Raw genomic sequence first — 20615 nt, forward strand, 5'->3', positions numbered from 1 at the left:
ATGATCTTGTCTCATTATTCTCCAGAGAGTGAGAGTAAGCGAAGCAACTATCTGTACCCCGATGGTCATACTTGGAATACTGTACCCCAAGGAATTCTGAGTCCTAGGCAGACCTGTGGAAATCACGTACCAGACAGGACATGTCTTCCTGAGGAACTCTATCAATCATACAAACAGTCCCCACCCGCTAGATGTAGAGGAGAAGTTACACATTTTGGACCCAACTGTCATAGAACACCTTCTTCAAACTTCAAATTGTTGATTTTTGTCACATGGGTTATAAAATTTGTATTTATTTAATCCAACTTGAATAAATACACCAGTTTTCAAAATGGCATGCCAATCTGTAAATGTGCAGGTTACACTTGCCCAAGGCCCTCTGAGAAATGGGCCAGTTTCCATATGTGGGAAATGTATTTTACATAATAAAATATTTATGTCTATACATGAGTATATATATATATATATATATATGTATATATATATATATATACACACACACACATACATATATACACACACACATGCATATATATTTTTATCTATTTATCTATCTATCTATATATGCAGATATATATATGCAGATACTTAAGTATAAAATCTTAGAAATAAAATAATAAACATTCAATGAATACACATATGGACATCTAAATTATATATTCAGAGATATCTTATGAATAAACTTTTATAACTTCAAAGGTGTTTTTCACTTATCTCCTAAGATGCTAAGTGGAATCTCAATACAGAATTAGAACATTTTTTTTAACTTTTTTGTTTATTTAAGTGTGTATTTCCAGGATCCATCAGCTCCAAGAAAAGTAGTTGTTTCAATCTAGTTGTGGAGGAGGCAGCTCAAAGTGGCCCATGTAGGTATCGAACCGGCAACTTTGTTGCCAAGAGTACCATGCTCCAACCAAGTGAACTAACTGGCCGCCCCAGAAGTAGAACATTTTTAAAAGATCTTTAAAAATAAAAATGAAATTTATTAGGTAGGCTTGGTAGTAAGCATAATTAGTATGATTAAGTAATAATTAAGTATGAAGGACTTTTTTTGAAAAAAGCTTCCCTAACCAGCAAAGCACATTGCATTAATAACCAGTTTTTCTTTCAACTGGTCATATACTTATAAATCTTATGAAACCGAGAAATAAGAATGCGGAACTATTCCATTGGTCAGATACAAGGCAATTTGTATACAATTTGGCTATCATATACTGCTACAGAAAGATATCCCAGTTGCCAATTTCATAGAGCTTACATTTTAGAGGGTAAGCCAGCCAATTTCATTATTTTATTATGTTAAGTGTTCCCAAGGCATATTATAGGGGAAACTTACGTAATATGGGGTCAGGGAAGACTTTTCTGTGGAAGCAGTTTTGAGCTGAGAGCTTAAATAAGTAGAAGTTATCTAAATCCATCCAACTCCGATGGGTTGTGTGGTGTGGGTGGGGAATGGAATCTTAGATAAAGGGGGGCAGCACGAGGGAAAGCCTTGGGGTGAAAATGAGCTGGCTAGTTCAAGAAACTGAAAGCCATGGCTGGAGGTAAAGAACAGGGGAGCAAGGCTTGTGATGAGATTACTAAAGTACACAGGAACCAGATTAATCCCAGATTACATAGAGATTTCCCTATAGGGCTTCCCCTAAGATTTAGCATTTTATCCTATGATCAATGAGAAACTACTGAAGGATTTAAGCAGAATGGAATGCTCAGATCTGTGTTTTAAAATGCTCACTCTGACTGCACATAAAGAAAGTGGAGGGGAGAGGAAGTGATGACAGAGGGTGTGAATTCTGGAATTGATTTAGAAAGCTTTTGCAGAAGTCCAAAAACAAACAAATGTTATTGGTTTAGTGGCAGGAAGGATCCTTGGAAAAAGAAGAATATTTAGAGGGAGGATGTGACAGGAATTGATGGCTGACTGGAAATGGCAACTGAAGGATGATAAGGTATAATATTGGGGGAGGAGCTAGTCATGAGCTCATCTTGCATATAACCTCTAAGAGTGTGTTATAAATTCTATATTTATTGGAAGAAATACATAGATCCATCATTTTGTATAATATGTGATTTGACTCACAGCACAAGTATAATAGGCTTTAATATTTTAATATGTAATTTTCCATTTGTAATATGGAAAAGCATGAGATAATTCACATCATTTTCACAATATCTAAAGAACATCTGAATTTTTAAATATAATTTATATTCCATCAAAGAGAGGCTTGAAACAAGATTTTTGGAAGTGCAGTGACTTAGATCAATTTTAGTAGAGCTTTGATTTGGTTTAATTTTTAAATCTAAGCTGATTTTTACATGGTAAATACTAAGCTTTTAAGCAAAGTTGACCTTTCAAAACCATCTACATAAGTTTCACATGCTGGGAATCACCCAGTGTTGAGGTATTAGTATTAGGTGGAGGGCAATGGAAAGTTATGGCAGAACAAGACCATTGCGTAGATCCCTAAAAGGGTCAGAGAAAGTGCCACATTGCTCTAATGAAACCACTCACAGACTGGACTGAATTCCATTTTTCGTTAGTTGGCCATATGCTTTATCCTAAAGCATCAGAAAGTTGTCTTGAAAGCAGGAAATTGGTGTTTCCATAATAAATCATGTAAAAACTTCATGAAATAAAAATAGACAGCTAGAATAAATAATTAAAAGGCTAGTTAGGCAAGAGGACTATTATCTGCAAAGAGTGATGGGTATCACCTTTGGGAATAACATTAAACTTAATGGTTATTTAAAATCTCTGAAATGGGGCCAGCTAGATGGCTCAGTTGGTTAGAGCGTGAGCTCTGAACCACAAGGTTGCCAGCTCAACTCCCACATGAGCCAGTGAACTGCACCCTCCAACTGGATTGACGACAAGGAGTTGTCACTGAGCTGCCGGAGGGGTGGACAGATAGCTCAGTTAGTTAGGGTGCGAGCTCTGAACCACAAGGTTGCCGGTTCAATTCCCACATGGGATGGTTGGCTGTGCCTCCTGCAATTAAGATTGAAAATGGCGACTGGACTTGGAGTTGAGCTGCACCCTTCACAACTAGATTGAAGGACAACAACTTGGAGCTGATGGGCCCTGGAGAAACATGCTGTTCCCCAATATTCCCCAATAAAATGAAATAAAAAAATATATCTCTCAAATATCATTATTACTTATTTCAAGAAGAAATACTTACTTATTATTTTGGCTCCAATCACAACCAAACACCGCGGTGGGATGTTTGTATTTGTGTAGCACTTTACCATCGATTGTTCGAATAATACTGAAATTAAGTATAATGTGTTAATGGGGAAAAAAAAACCCTACATTCTAAATACTTCATTCAAGGGAACAAAGCCAGAACTGTTTAACTCAAACATAAGTATTTTAGGATAGAGATCTTATCTGCAAAGCACAGGGAACATTCAAAATACTGTGTAAATGATATAACAAATTATGAGTAAATATATTTACATCACATAGTACTAATTATGGTAATCCACTGAAATCAATTTAAAGGGGATAAATTTTGATTTAGAAACTATTTCTTATAGAATTTTTTGGACTGAGGAAAAACATAGTTTATATATATATATATTTTTTTAACATAATGATGTAAGTAACATATTAGATGTTCAGCTTCAAAATATACCAGTTCAAAATTTATATTTAAAACAACTCATTTATAATGCTTGTTGCATGTACTGTTATACTATTAATAAGTCCAAGGCATGTAAGTTGTAACATTTATGTATCATATCCTAAGAGGTATAACTAGAAATTTAGAGGACCCCTTCTCCCTAAAAGAATCCTATATACATTAACTACAAAAATAAAAGAAACTCTAATGCCTTACTATATATTATTACCATAATGGAGAGCTATTGATTCCTTTAGGAAGAAAAAAAAGAAGAAGCTGTGTATAAATTAATGTATTACAGGGTTTTGAAAGCTTTTGGAAAAGGCCCTCTAAAACATCATTAGACCCACCAAATTTTTTGAGGTTACTAAGGAGTGGTGGTGACCTAGGCTGATAAGTGTTTAGTCATTGACTGTAGTACTTATCAAATAAGTAGAGCCCTGAGAGTACATGGTAAAGGTAATTATGTGTCACCTAATCAAGAAACACTCAGCACATCTTTCATATTTGGGTATGTATCAATAAGCAAATAGTTCCTCTCAAGGAAGAAAAATCACTAATATAGTGATTTCTGAAAATTTTAAATTCCTGGTAAAGAATTTTGGTTTCCATAGTACTGTCCTTTCTATTGAAATTGCAACACTGACATTAAATGTTCCACTGAAATTAAACAGTAAGGATGACAAAATTGGGCTGGGTATAGCAAAACCTAAAGAGATAAACTACTATATTCTTAACAACCATGAGTGTCTATATCACTTGTCAAAGATGACAATACCTACAGCCACAGAGTAACATCATCTAATTAAGAAGATTTTTTTAACCCAAAGGCAATTCTTCCTTTATATACATTTCTTGTAAACTTGCTTTTCCCTGGGACTTAAGAGAATTTTATAAAAACACACATTTCTGAAACACAGGGTCAGGTTAGCTTCTAAAAAAAGGTATTTCCCACATGAGTTAGCTTATTCCTCTTGCAAAGGCTTTTTATCCTTTTATAAATAATAGCATCTACAAAACTGTGAAGAAGTTTCTACAGCACTTGATATCTTTTGAATCACTTATAAAACTGAAATACCACTCTCTCAAAAATATGATGCCAATCACTTAGACTCCTTGTGAAAAGTCCTTGAAGTTTCTTTGATGCAATTCACAGTCTTCTAGTTATAATTCAGGTAGTGTATTCATCTAGAAAGCAATTACTAGTATATTTATTTATTTTTCAACATCACTGTATTACTATTTATTACTGATATATCATAGGAATATAGCATGTGCCTATATGGGCTTATAAATAAAACTATGACAGTTGGTGGAGCTGTACAAATAATATCTCATTAAAAATTTTAATGCATGTGTCAACAGAATACAATTGGTATTATGAAATGTATCTTTTATAAAACAGCATAATTCCAAAAACAGTACTTACCAGAAACCATCATCACTGCAGGTTGCTATTCTTTTGGAATCTTTATGACTCCAGGCAATGCAGTATACTCCATTTTTTCCATGCTTCAAAAAATGGAAAATACCTATCAATAAGAAATAATTCACCCCTTTTTTCTCTTATATATTTACTTCTTCTAAGTATTAGTTTCTATTAGGAACTTGCTCTAGATGACACTAACAGAGGCATTATTGTCACACTTAACAAATAAAATCATTGTTTCAAAACATAAGTTGGGTGGCTTCTAGTTCTTTTTTGTGGACACAGGTAAAGAGCCAGAACCTGCTTGTTGAGCCATCTGTAGAACTAAGCTCAGCTTAATGCCTTTTCTGTAACCAGTCTGGAGATCAAGATAGTTATTTATCTGCTACCCTATCTAGTACAATTACAACTACAACGTGAGAAATACTGTAAGCAACTGCTATTGTTTTTCTCAACTACAAAGTTTTATTTTTATAAAAACAAAAGAGAACCGATTTAAAATTATTCCTACAACAAGTCACTCTGTGTTTATCTGTTTCTCTGCATTCTTGGATTGGGGAAGGGTAAAGGGATATAGTCACAGATGCTATGATGAGAATTTTTTAAAACACAAGGAATATATTATACATGGGAATGTCATTCATCAACTGGGTCATGCGTGAATAAAGGTTGCAATCAATCCATTTCCAAATTTTATTTAAAACATTTCAATCTTACATTGTACTTAAATTGTACCTGCTGTTAAGGGGAGACTAAAGTGACATTTTATCCTGAGTGTTAGGACTGTTTTACTAAGGTGGTCTCTAGTTTGCTGTTTTTACCTCTTTGGGGGTCAAGGTGGGTAGGTTTATAAAGATGGATACAAAAATGGAGGTAGTCTCTCTACTCATTCAGTTGAAGAAGTGGAGACCTTTTGTCCTCTTTGGTTATCCCCATGTATAGGGAGTGCACTTATAGCTCTCTAATATCCTGCATTTCATTTTCTGAGGCATACGTAACTTAGTTAATTAAACCTGGCATTGTTGATTTTTCCCGTATTTATTTTTCCAGATTAAACAATTTTGATATTGGTCTTAACTACACTACTAAAAGCTGGGGAAGATATGAATGGATATGTTGACTGGCCAAATAACTCTCCAGGTAATCCACCAAAAGAAAATGGTTTATTCAGGAAGAGAAAAAGAATTGGAACCACCAAGGAGAGCAAGCACACTCCAGATTGGACTGCACTCCGGCGGCCTACATGGAAAAGGAAGTAAGCACTCAACATGGCTTCCCCCTTTATTCACATCCCTCCCCAGGAAGTTACCATAGAGTTCATCAGGAAGTCAAGACTGGAGAGTTAACACAGGGTCCAGTTCCACCCATAGTCCTCCCAGCTCTATGGTTAAGAATCTTAAGATGCCATTCACTTTTATCAGATACAAGAGATACCCTTGGTGCTGGGCTGCTGGAATCAGGCAGATATTTTAGGTCACAAATGGCCTAGATGCCATAAGAAGAGCTGAACAGATCTGACCCCTAAGATACGATTTTTGAATTTGGGTAAAAATTTCTTTTTCAGGTTCATTTCTTCTCATATCATTATTTATTATAGGATAAGTGCTGTTCTGGTGAGGGGAGGGCAAAGTCCAGGTTAGGGGCATTGCTGAATGAAGAGTATTGTTATGTAGACAAAGGGAAGGATGTAACCATGCAGTCCTTTGTCAGAACATCCTCTTCTGAGAGCAAAATTGCATACTGATGGTTGGTAGTTTCCCTAATACTCCGCATTTGCCACCTTCCTTCAGTACCCCCAGAAGATCAAGGGTACTTGATCCTCAGAGGAATAACAGTCTTTTGTATAAATGATTTTAAAGTCTCAAATACATAAACAATTTTCATATAAGTTATATATTTAATAAACTTTAACAGTAGTCATTTGACATGAATGAAATTTCAAGATAGTGAGAGACAATCCTAGATCCTGTCACATTTCCCTTGATTCCTATCTAATACACTGTGATGAAATCATATGTATTTTCCAAATATTAATGGAACTCAGTAAACTATGGATGACAATTTGACTCCAAGCACAAGTAAAAGTACAATCTGTGACACTACAAATAGGAAGAGGGGAGGTTTTAGGGCTTGTCATGGAATAATGGAATTTGAGAATTGGAAGGAAATCTAAGAAATTATATAATACAACTTCACTATTTTATAGGTGAAGAATCAGGTTCAACGCAATAAAATGATTCTCCCTATGTTAAGAGCTAATTAGAAATAGAATTAGGACTACAATTTGGGACTTGTTCTGAGTTTAGTCTTCTTGCAACCACTGATAATTTTGTGGAGGATGACTCAAAATTCCTTTGAATCTCAAATGCAACTTTAGGTGGACTTTTATATCTTAGACTCATCCGCATTTTCCAGGATTCATTTTAGTATGTGAATGTTCTCTTGTATTTTCTTCTAATTGAGAGGACATAATGCCACTTGGTAACTGACTATTAAATTCAGAGATAAAAGAATTTTTAAAATATGCAGCAGTAAATGACATTAGTTTGTTCAGTGGCAGTAAATACATCTTACCTCATTAAATCGTTGTACCATTTTGCCCTTTTTAATATCCCAAATAAAAGCACCATTTTGGGAAGTTGCTCCAGCAATACAATTCAAATCACCTTAGGAAACAATTTGTTAGACATATGAAATGCTTGCCACAAATATAATACTTTTCAAAAATGTCATTTTTGAAAAAGACTTGCGATTTGCAAAGTAGTTCTTTAAAAAATACGGAAATTATTAAATGTATGCAAATATAGAGAGAATAGTATAAATGTTTCCATCATGTAGCTTCCACAATTATCAAATTATGGTCATTTTTTGTTTTGTCTGTAGCCCCCACTGGATTTCTTTGGAGCAAACCTTTGACATTATATCATTTCATCAATAAACATGTCACTATGGATGTCTAAAAGATAGGGACTCTTTTATTAACATGACCAAACTATCACAATCACAATTACAAAACTGTCAATAATTCCTCAATATTATCACATATCCACTCAGTATTTATATTTTTTTGATCATCTAGTAATTTTTTAAACTGTTAAGAAAGCATTTATGTAAGCAAAACACACGAAAAAAATTCAGTTTATCTATCAAAAATATAAATAATGCTCTTTGTTTTTAAGAAATAAAAAAAATTCTGAACATCAAACTGCTGCTAAGTTAGTAGATGATCAAGGACTTCAGTTATTTTTTGCAAGGCAGTCAAACAAGAGGTTTTCTCCACTAAAAGAAAGGAACCATTGGCACCTGCTACCTAGGAGTAAAAATATGGATGAACTACTTCATAATAAATGATTACAAGCACTAAAAGTATAATAAGTCCTCAATATATTTTGAGTATTTTCATTCTGCCCCCACTTTTGGGTTCTGAAATTACTGGGGAGAAATTTCCATATTTATATGCACTTTTTACTCCTCCTGTGGTATCTACTCCAAAAGTAGAGGAAATTATGCAATCATCTATATTCTACTCTATTTCCATCTATATCATCCTTTGTTAATCTTTCAAATTTCATCCATACTTACCTAGAAACAGTGATGTATCAGTAATCATATTTCAAAAAAAAATCACAGAATTTCCTTTTCCCAACATTTGTACTGTTTTTGAGGCAGATTCTCAATGTAGAGAGTGAAATAATGCTTTAAGTAAGATTAGGCCTTCTGTTATGATTTGCAACAATGGGTGTCACAGTCACGATTTGTATTCAAGTTTTACCTCATTAAATCGCTGTACCATTAGGTTTGAGACTTACATACATTTTGTAGGAGGAAGAATGTTCAACTAATCGCTGCTATAATGCTCTGTCTGTGCTGGCTGATCCAGTATCTACATCCCTAACCAGGAGAACCTGCTGTGAAGATGCATATTGCAATGATTGAGAGCACAGGCTTAAAAGTCAAACTGACGGTTGTTCAAATCTTGATTCCACTACTACTTGCTACGTATATACGATCTTGGGTAAGTTACTCAACCACTCTGACCTCAGATTCTCTTTAATAAATGTTGGCCATCACAATCAAAAAGTAAAATAGAGATGGAGGTAAAAAAGGGAGCAGTAGGTAAGAGACCTACTTAGTTCTTTTTGTGACTCACCTCTTCATCAGTGAAGTACTATCTTTTTGTTTTCAGTTAGCTTTATATCTATAATGGCACTAAGTATGTTCTGTTTAAAGGAACAACTACTGTCTTTAAGAGGTGGTATAAAGCCTTTTTCTAGACCTTCTCTTTGTAGGAGATGAGGAATACATAAAACAGTGGTTGGTTCTTAACCTTTATGTATCATAGGCCTCTCTGAAAATCTGATTTCTATAATAATTTTGGACAAACACACGCACATATACACATACGCTAAAATTTATTTGTAAAATTCCAAGAGATCCCTAGGTTTTCTGTAGACATCTAAAACCTTGAGAGTCCATAAATTCAAAATTAAAAATCCCTGTGCATGAGGAGACAGGCCCAAAAATGAGCTACATCCTGGTTATATGTGGATTTTTAATTAATATGTTACTATTAGGACAAATAAGTAAAGCATTCTATATACTTTATAAAGTGAAATTCTAAATTTAGGGTGTACAATTACTTATTATAAGGAAATAATATTTTGAGGAAAATGTCAGAGGTTTCATAGGCCATCTGTCCTTTATATACAGGAAGCTGTAAAGGTAGCATCTTTCTGATATCAAAGAAAAGACCCAATCATGGCATATAAGTTCTTCACTATTACAAAGGTGGAATTTATATAGAATTAAACACATGGTTACAAGTGAACTGTGATGGTATATAATCATTCATATTTACAATACACCTTTATCATGGAAAGATAGATATAATTTTTAGAAAATAAATTTTTAATTTTCATACATTTGATTCACATAAAAAATTTAAGGAAAAGTTATTTCATGTAAAATGTTTATACCTTTAAAGACACATCCTTACAAATGCAGCTAAAATTAGATGGGTCACTGTCATCCTGATTTACTGTGGCTTTTCTATGTGACTATGCCATACCGAAGGGCCCAGAAAGCAAAGTGCCTGTGGAGGAAGTCCATTCTAAAACCCCATGAAACCTGAACCAACAAATACGTTGTTACTAATTTGCCTCTACAAGCATTTGGAGCAATACGGCATTGAGAGGAAGAAGATAATTCAAGTGAAAAGTTAGGAAAGTCATTTAACTGTATTCCTGATTTTAATAAAATACTTCTTACCTGGAGCCCATGACAGGGAATAAATAACTCCTTCATTCCCCGGGGAAGTGTACACCGCCGTCAGTGTATTTATATCCCAGACTTTTATAGTGCCATCAAATGAAGCTGTTGCTAAGAGATTGGGATCATCAGGTTTGAATTTGCAGTCAAAGATAGTTTCCACATGTCCCTAGGAATGCAGCATAAAAAAGTCACAACTACTGAGGAAACTTCATGTCATTAATAAACAAACTGCAATGTATAATCAAGTTGAACCATTTACTATGGTTCCCAAATATTAATGCAAAAACATATAGGCATGCAAAAACAGAAAATTGGAACTACTGCTGTTGTTGAATGATTACTGTTCTGTTATTACTGTACAAATTTGTACAGACCTAGATTTTATTCAACCTTAGTTCCTTAAATCAGCCACTAAATACAAAGATGTTCAAAAGTCTCATTTTCAACTTCAATTCAATACAAAACATACCTTTTCTGTTTATTTATCATATACAGAATCTATGCTAGAAATTTATAAAGCAATTAACTATTAATAGTTATGTCATCCTGGTAGTATAATAAAACACCAAGATAAAACTGAAACTAGAAGTATTTTAATACAAATATTCTTTTTTTTATACCAATGACATACTCCAAAAGAACACAATTTTAGCAGAAAGAAGAATTCGACATGGTCTCAATTTTTAATAAGTCTTGTTCCAAAATTTTCTAGCAAGTTTATCCTTAGGAACTTGAAACACTTGTTTCCATTAAATGGTGATTTGGATCCCAAACATCCCACAAACTGTAAAGTGGGATATACAGATGTTTAAGTAAACACAGACTTGTGAAGTGGAGCTTGATTACTATGTGTCTGGGAAAATCTGTTAAGAATCTAATGTAAATAGCCAGCATTACCATCTGTCTTTTCCCCAACATTAGGGAACTGGGATCTGAAATTTCTCCTCCAGGCAACAGAAACTAGAACACGCTGGGATCTGGGAGAGAATTAAAGGCCAAGGACCGGGTTCTCTATTTCCAGGTACTGCAGTAAATGTACAGAGGGAGTCCTTTGAACTCATGTACTTCCACTAATACTAGAAACCACCACCCACAGGAAAATTCCCAAGGGCTGCATGTCTCTCCTTTGGGGAGAGGAGAGAAAAATCTCAAGGGTTAGCAAGAGGAAACAGAGGTTGGTTCAGCCACTGGTTCAGCCACAGGTTCACTGGCGAGAGTTGTTCCAGTCATCATTTTCAATATTAAGAACATACTTATAGAAAGGACCGCCTGTGTGTGCATTTTTCAATGTTCGTTCATGGCTATGCTTTCAGATTTTATTTTTGAAATTTGAAAAATCATATAGCAAGAACTAAGTTGTGAATATTTCTTCTTTGTCTTCTTATCAATAGGAATGTAGGGATGAAGGGAAATTTTGAAGCATTTTTTTAAATGTGAATCAAGCATTCATTTGGAAGTACACCGTTTAGAAAGTATATGAATAGATTTTTCTTATCTCACGTAATTTGAAATCTTTGGAGATGCTTTACCATACAACATCAATGTCAGATGTTTCTTCTGATAACACTTCTAGTTATCTCACATTTGGGTCTGTGCTAAGGGAGAAATTATAAGGAAAAAACTCATTGTCGCTTCTGAATGACAGATGCTTTGAAAGTGAGAAGAGCCACTGAAATAATTTATAATCAAGGAATATTTTAGGTTTTATTAGAGGTATAAATTTAACATAGCTTTAAAAATAAAGAAGATGTGGTATATATACACAATGGAATACTATTCAGCCATAAGAAAAGATGAAATAGTGCCATTTGCGACAACATGGATTGATCTTGAGATTTTAAGTCAGACAGAAAAAGTTGAGAACCATGTGATTTCACTGATATGTGGTATATAAAACTGAAAACAACAAAGGAACAAGACAAATAAAGAAACAAAAACTCATAGACACAGACAAGAGTTTAGTGGTTACCAGAGGGTAAAGGGGGAGGGGGTGGTAGATGAAGGTAAACAGGATAAAACATATGGTAATGGAAGGAGAACTGACTCTGGGTGGGGAACACACAATGTGATATATAAATGATGTATCACAGAATTATACACCTGAAACCTATGTAACTTTAATAACCATTGTCACCCCAATAAACTTTAATTTTTTAAAAAAGGAATTTGGACGACAAAAAAGCATATTTTAATATGAGGCTATAACTCATTAAAAAATCTATTGAATTTAGATTGCATAACTTCTTTACACTATAAATTTTAATACACTTAAATATTTTCCTGTATTTTTCTTACTTCCCTTTCATAATTCTTTTTAAAGTAAATGGTAATTAGAAATACATAAAAAGTTTACCACACTGGGAAAGCGTTTACATGGAAAGAAAAGTTTACAAGCAAAGGAAATTAAATAATCTAAAGAATACCTACAAAAGAAATGTTTTTAAATAACAGCTACACATTGTTAAAAATATTTTTGCTGAAGTTCATTATTTTTATTTGAGGACAAAAGTAAATTAGTCCTGAAATGATAGTATTATTGATTATTTCCTTTTTTTTAATAAGAGCAATGATAGCTCTAGACTTCTGTTTAAATTTTTCCAAGGAAACACAATACATTTTCTAAAGTTTTTTAAATGTCTAGAATAGTCTAACTCAATAATATTGTGATAGCGTGCTATGGTGTCAGGTCATTGTTGGACTTATCATGGTGATCACGTCTTTAGATATATAAATGTTAAATAACTATGTTGTACACCTGCAACTAATATTTGTATGTTAGCTATATTTTAATAAAAATCTTAAAACAAAACAATAAAAAACCTGTAGAAATAGGGACATTTTTATAAACTCTGAACCAGGGAGAATTAGGGAGGATGATTCTTGACAAATATTAATTACACCACAATATACATTTCATTTGTTCGTTCATTCATTCATTCAACAAAACTTAATAAAATCTTGCTATATGCCAGGTAGATAGTGGGGATAAAACACAGAACAAAAATGTGAGTCCTCAGAGAGATTGTATTCTATCATATATAGAGGTTTAATAGTGATAAGAACATAAGTTGACAGAATCACAGAATTAGTATAATGATTCAATAATAGAAATAAATCGTAAAAACACTTAATCCAACCTTGCTCATTTCACAGATGAGATAACAAAGCTTGGAGTAACTGGCAGAGATGGACTTGTCCTTCCTCCTAAAATAATAATTCTATTTCTCATTTTGCTTCCAAAATATAGTACAGTAATGTAATTTTTCAATACTATACAAAGGATTAACATGCTCCACACAAAAATGGAAACACTATCAACTATACAGAGTAATTGCGATAAGCTATGTAAACATTAATATTTAAAGAAGTTTAATGTTTAAAATTTAAAGAATTTTAGTAATTTTGTCATCATTCTATACCCTCTTCTAAAATGTTTCAACCAACCAAGATAAAGTCCTAATAGATGGTTAAGTTTTCACAATATTAATACGTAAGTAAAGGTAAACATCATGAGCTTCACAAAATAAGTGTTGTTCATAAAAGAAGGAATAACCACAGACATACCATGTCCCTAAGAAAATCCCACTTCTTGGTTTCAACCAACCAAGATAAAGTCCTAATAGATGGTTAAGTTTTCACAATATTAATACGTAAGTAAAGGTAAACATCATGAGCTTCACAAAATAAGTGTTGTTCATAAAAGAAGGAATAACCACAGACATACCATGTCCCTAAGAAAATCCCACTTCTTGGCTCCCATATCATAAAGTCCAACTCCACCATCCAAGAAACAGCACACTGCATGACCCGGAGGAAGAGAAAATGCTTGATTCTGTGTCAACATTGGAGGTGGAACTGCTTCACTTGTGGAGGATGTATAATGATTTTTGGTTGGAGACTGGATTGAAACTAAAAAAGAAAAGAATAAACAAATAAATGTTTATGTTAACAGCTTCACATATGCTGGAATGAAACCACAGGGCTTAATTTATGAAGATCCTCCTTTGTTTTCTTTGATTCAGAATTTATATTAGTAAAGCGTTAGGTAATAATTGCGTTTTCTGCCACAGGAGTATTTTTACAGCTTTGCCAAAAAAATATATATACATATACAGAAAATTGGATATATTTTTGAAAAGGGGTGTGTAAAAGTGCAGTTGGAGAAAAATGTATGAAAATTAGTGTGTGAGGAATCACAATGTTGTGACTACTGGGTTTCTTATCGCCCCATAAATTAAAGCATAGCATGATTATTTATTAATTAGAATCTTTTTTCAAAATTCTTACGTAATAGTTTGCTTCCCTTTCTATATACACAAACATACATGCATTTGAATTTTATCTTTTAAAGCTCATAACTCTCTTCCACTAATTAACAATCCAATGAAAATACTTATTTTTGAGATTATTTATAATTGACTTTGAGCTAGCACCCAAATTATGAATCGCAACTGTCTGACATACATTTGCATCTCAATTTTTCTTTCTTCTTTCTCAGGTTTATATTTACTGTTTATATACTTCCATTTCTCGAAATTTTAATCACATAAATGTTCCCATGTTTAGTTGTTTTCTGTATCTTGTATTTCATCTTCTTTCAAGAAATTTTTCCTTAGAATGTATTTTCTTGCAAACATAATTCAAAATAATGGTATCACTCTAAATTACCATACCAATGTATATGAATTACATTCTGGAATACAGATAAATATTTCCTAGTATATTCTCTTCTTGATTCACATATAATATAGTCTTCCTTATTGCATTCATTTGGATAATACCACTCATTTCTCAGAATCTGATGACAGGAAGTCCACACTAGAATTAAAGCCAGCCACTGAAAATTTCCAACTCCAAAACTGAATAATCCTTCCTGGTTTGAAATATTTGTGTATGGCTCCCCTCTCCCCTGCAGCCAAACAAGGACTGCTTATACACTTGAAAAACAATTAGAACACTCTCTCCCTTCCTAAATAACAAGAGACATTTGGCTCAATGAAATTTTGTTGACAATTTGGTTAAAATTAATATGATCTATGACATTTTAATATTTTAATTTATTGACATTATGGGTGGTTCTGAGACCCTTATACACCTATCTATAATTCTTTTTTTTTTTTTTTTTTGGAATTTGGTGACATGTCTATATTTAAAATTTTTCATTGTCACGTTATTTTTCTTATTCCATACTTTCTGTTACATTAAGAAAATGGGGGGGGGGGCAAAAAAACTATAATAAATATCTAACAACAGGTTCCCTGAAAGGAATTACTTAAAAATGACAAGATTGGTATATGCCTTTTTATATTATCTAATTTTTTTCTAATGGGCTTGGACTACTTTTATAATAAGAACAAAAACAGGAAAGAAGAGAATCTGTGATATTTCAGTCATCCCATGATGAGGATGTTCAATATTCACAGCAACTAAACAAAGAAACAAATAATCCAAAAAATGCAGGATACTATACAACACACCGCCTCTAGCACATTGTATCTCCAATCTTAATGTTTCTAGCCCCTCCAGTTTCCAGGATTTAGAAGTATTCAGACTCTACAAAAAAGCTTAAATTTGTGAAAAGATTGGAGGTTCAAATACAGAGATTATCTACTATGTGTCATTCATTGTCCACTAAATTATTACTAAATTTGCTAACCAAATAACATTACTTTGAATAGCTTTTGCTAATTATTTACTACTATATTATAAAGATAGATAGTAGTGAGTAAGGAGGAAGCAATAACCCTAGATTGTTCAATCAATAAATTCCCAACCCCATGTTGTTTTATGATCCACACAAAATGAAAACACGGCCAACCATGCAGAGTTATCAGGACGGACTTAATAGGAAGTCAATTTCTTTTCCTTCACATTTAAGAAAAATTCTAATTCTGAACCTCTCCCTCAATTCCAGATTTTTCTTGTATAGCTGAATTGTATTTTATTATTTTTCTTAGTTACACAAACAATGAAAGGTAATTAGAAAAAATATGTAAATATAAATGAAGATCTAGAACATCCATATTAGTAACTACTAATCCAGTGATAACTTCTATTCAAACGTGGAATATACATTCTAGATTCTATATTTGAATATTTAGGCTATTTTAGCTTTGTTGTAAACCATACAGATTGTAAAAGAGCCATGTTTAAAACGTAAAGTCTAGTAGTTCAGACCAATGTTATTTAGTCCTATCACACTTGATATTTTTTATTTTCAACAGTCAGTTTCATTTTCCCCACATAGATAATTTGAGATTATCTTACTATCTTCATATAATTGCAGTTTAAAATTGTAATCTGGATCTAAATATATTCGATTAACTAATATTAGATATTGTATAGCTTTGATGGTTCCTTTAGCACATACATTGTCAAAGACTTTTTTTAAGTTTGCTTTTCAATAGCATATGTTATTTGATATAATTATGTAATTAAATCAGTCATTTTATTTGAGAACAGTAAATATGGTATTTTAAAACATTAAATTTTGATGATGTCTTTACTTACATTTTTTTCTTGGAGGAGAATTAAGTACATGTAAGCAGTGAAATCCTGTTTTCTTTAATTTAAAATTATCAATAGGTGTTGTTCTTGAAACATTCCAAATGCGTAAAACACCCACTTGAGAATCTAGTCAGATCAAGAAAAAGACATACGTTAATAAATTTGACTTGAAACAAAATACCCAGACATAAAAGTAATTAAAAAAAAAAAAAAAAAAAAACACACAAAAAAAACACCTTAAACTTGCAAGTTTTTTTGGCACTACCCATGGACATTCTTCAAACAATACTCATAAGATTGCAAAAGAATACAATCAATGAAACAGGTAAAATGCTATTCAAACTAAATTTCTGGCACGTGTTCCTATTTTTTTGTTCCAAATCCTTTTCTAGGCTAACAGACTACCTGCCTTGCAGCTTCCCCCCACAAAGATCACAATTTGATCACCGAAAAGTACTTACTGACACACATGCTCTAGGAAATTCAGCCACTGAAAATTTCCAACTCCAAAATTGAATAATCCTTCCTGGTTTGAAATATTTGTGAACGGCTCCCCTCTCCCCTGCAGCCAAACAAGGACTGCTTATATACTTGAAAACCAATTGGAAAGCTCCCTCCCTTACAAAATCCCACCATAATAAGCCACTTTGGAAAACAGTCTGGCAGTTCTTCAAATGATTAAATGTAGAGTTACCATATGACCCAGCAACTGCACTCCTGTACACACACCCAAAAGAATTATAAATATAAGTACACACAAAAACTTGTACATAGATGTTCACAGCAGCATTCATAAGAGCAAAAGCACGGAAACAAACTAAATGTCTATCAACTGATAAACAGATGAACAGAATCTGGCACATCCATGCAATGGAAGAAAAAGGAATGAAGTACTCATATGCCATACATCATGGATGAACCTTGAAAACTTTACACTAAGTCAATGAAGCCAGACATAAAAGGCCACATATTAAATTATTTCACTTCTATGAAACATCCAGAATAGGCAAATCCACAGAGACAGAAAGTAGGCTAGCAGTTTATGTACACACATGTGTGCACTAGCAGCTGTGGAGAGAGGGTAATGGAGAGTTACTGCTAATGTGTACAGGGGTGGTGGTGGTGAAAGGTTCTGGAATTAGACAGCAGTAACGATTGTAAAACTTTGTGGATATAGAAACCACTGAACTGTACACTTTAAAATGGTGTGTTTATGGTATGTGAATTTTATCTCAATAATCATAATAGATATATAAAATATTCCCATGTCTATCATTAATCAGATACTGTGAAATTTGAGGCAATTAAGATATATAAATAAGAATCCATCTACTTCTATGTGTTACGTAAGTGCTTAAAGTAGTAAAGAATTTCTTTAAACATGTTGAGAGGATAGATGCTGTGTTTTATTTTACACTAAACAAATATGAGAATTATTTCTACAGCAGCTGGGAGGACTCTGTCTTTTCAGAGACCTCTCTCTGTGAACCTAAGTAAATGGTAAAAGTAGAGTCATTTAATTTCTAATTAGTATTTTAAATTCCCCCATCTTCTCAGACCCTGTCACTTCTCAGCTTTGCTAATTCTCTCATGATAGGAAACCAAGAAGGAACATCCTTTCAATCCACGGTAATAAATTCTACTTTCATTTTCAACCTACTTTAAAAATGCCTGGGTCTACCTAGCCATTCGTGGTCACTGACTGTCAAAATTACCAGGAAGGCCAATAGAGCTTCTATCCAGATAAACTGTTTTTCTAGTGAGTACTTTTAATGTCATGATGACATGCCTAAAATTGAACTGTCTTTTGTATACGCACAAAAACAGACAGGCACACATGCATGCTCATATGTAACATATTCTACTTTATTATCAGAAACCTGGAAAACTGGGCCTTAATTTCATTTTCATTTGTCATTATGTTAACAATATATAGTATAAATAAAAGTAAACTAGGCATTTGCTAAAATAAATGATAATATTTGAGACATTAGTAAGTTTTACACAAAATTAACCAGTAAGAGTATAATTTCTCTGACGGAATTAAAGAATATACACATTGTTAAAATTCTGGGAAATGGTATGCTTACCTCCAGTTATAAACATACCAGGGGCACTGGGAACCCAGGCCAAGCATTGTACGGAAGCTGCTGCATTGGGAAAATTAAATGTTGTTATGCAATAAAGTGATTCTGAGTCTACTAGGCGGATTCCATAATTCAAATTAGCCACAAGGAGATAATCGGTAGATAGTGGGTCCCATTCCAGAGCTGTAACTGGATCCTCTTCATCTGTCCCTTCAAGAGATTCAGGTCTCAGAACGTGTTTCTGACTTCTATTACCTATTAATATACAAAGAAAATGACTTTAAACAAAATTATCGAAAAAGACCAATGATTGAGACGATGTTAATTTTCTCCTTGTAAACCACTGATCTCTGGGAGTACTGGGAATACAGATCTGGTATTTCCCAGAGAAGTGATAATTGACATATGAATGCAGGGGAATTAGAGTTTGTCCAAATGATGAAAATCAGACTGAACAGCTTTGCTCTGACAATCTCTAGTACCCTGAATGTTATTCCTATTTGTTACGGTAGATCTGTAAGAAAATGACAGATAAATAATACAAGTGACGCTGTCATCAACAACAATTTCACTGCGTTACAACAGCATGGATAAGAAAGGGCTTCACAAAAGGAAGAACATCAGTTCATAATAAAAAGCACATGCTTTGCAGCGGACTGCCTGGGTCCAAATCCTAGTTCCACCACTTACTAGATTTGTGTTCTTGGACAAGATACTTACTCTTTGTGCTCAGCTTTTATTTTTATAACAGAGAACAAAACAATGTGTCATAGAATTTTTAAAATGATTAAATGAATCAGTTGCTTAAAGTGCTTAGAACAGTAGGGCATATTATAAACAGCATATCAATATTTACTGTCACTCCTTTCTCATTCATCATACCATTTGTCATAATCATAATTCATTCATGACTACAGGTACAAATTAGGCAGCCAGAAAAATAGAAAGATAAAACAAGTGGAATTAAATGAAGCAAAGGATCATCAAATAATTCTCTTGTTCCTTCCAAATTATATATACAACTGGTGATACGGAAATACATGATTCTGCCAACGTAGCAGATGAGGACTCCAATTAGCCAGGCCTTTCATTCTCAAAAGAAAGGCAGTGAAACAACTAAGTTTAGAGACTACACACTTAACGGACAGTACCAATTATTCCCAAGTATTACAAAGTTTAAAAGAAGTGTTTATTAAAAATATAACACAATTGAAAGATACCAGAGCTCTTTCTGCAATATCATCATTAAATATTATTTTTGAACATATTGGATTATGAAAGCAGAGAAAATAGGTTTCCTTGGATCTATAAGATATATGTAAAGTGAACTAAAAACCTTATAGCTTCTGGCTTGGGATTAAATTCATCAGAATATATTATTCTTTAAATACAATGTTGACTTTTAATAGTAGCATTTTATTTACAATTTTTGCATATATAATCATAGAAGGTGCATGTGAGGTTTCTTTATTTGGGTTTATCAGATTTTTGTAATAACCATCAAAAAAAGTTTGCTTGTTCTTTCTCAAAATCAGCATCTGCTAATTGCTATTTGATATAACAAACATTAATGAATATTAACATAGATGATCGTTATAAGGCAGAGAGACTTAGAAAAATGATTTATTAACCTAAGCTGTACTAGCTATTTCTTAAGTAATTTTTAGGTATTTGCATGTGCCAGTTAGTATCTAT

At 33.2% G+C, this 20615-nt stretch overlaps 1 protein-coding gene across 9 annotated transcripts in view; it reads right to left on the bottom strand.

Moving 5' to 3' along the window:
* WDR17 (WD repeat domain 17) overlaps positions 1 to 20615 on the bottom strand; it is an 88962-nt gene that overhangs the window by 33581 nt on the left and 34766 nt on the right. For 8 of the 9 annotated variants that reach the window (XM_074329894.1, XM_074329895.1, XM_019749466.2 and 5 more), the window contains 7 exons: positions 18924 to 19175; positions 16837 to 16959; positions 14051 to 14235; positions 10324 to 10492; positions 7630 to 7721; positions 5056 to 5138; positions 3183 to 3269 (listed from right to left, as the gene is read on the bottom strand). In XM_074329894.1, the coding sequence (XP_074185995.1) occupies positions 3183 to 3269; positions 5056 to 5138; positions 7630 to 7721; positions 10324 to 10492; positions 14051 to 14235; positions 16837 to 16959; positions 18924 to 19175 (991 nt within the window). The remainder of the gene's footprint in view (positions 1 to 3182; positions 3270 to 5055; positions 5139 to 7629; positions 7722 to 10323; positions 10493 to 14050; positions 14236 to 16836; positions 16960 to 18923; positions 19176 to 20615) is intronic. The other variant, XM_074329891.1, reaches the window with a different exon arrangement.

The sequence above is a fragment of the Rhinolophus sinicus genome, linkage group LG04 (assembly GCF_036562045.2).
Source record: "Rhinolophus sinicus isolate RSC01 linkage group LG04, ASM3656204v1, whole genome shotgun sequence".
Classification (NCBI taxonomy): domain Eukaryota; kingdom Metazoa; phylum Chordata; class Mammalia; order Chiroptera; family Rhinolophidae; genus Rhinolophus; species Rhinolophus sinicus.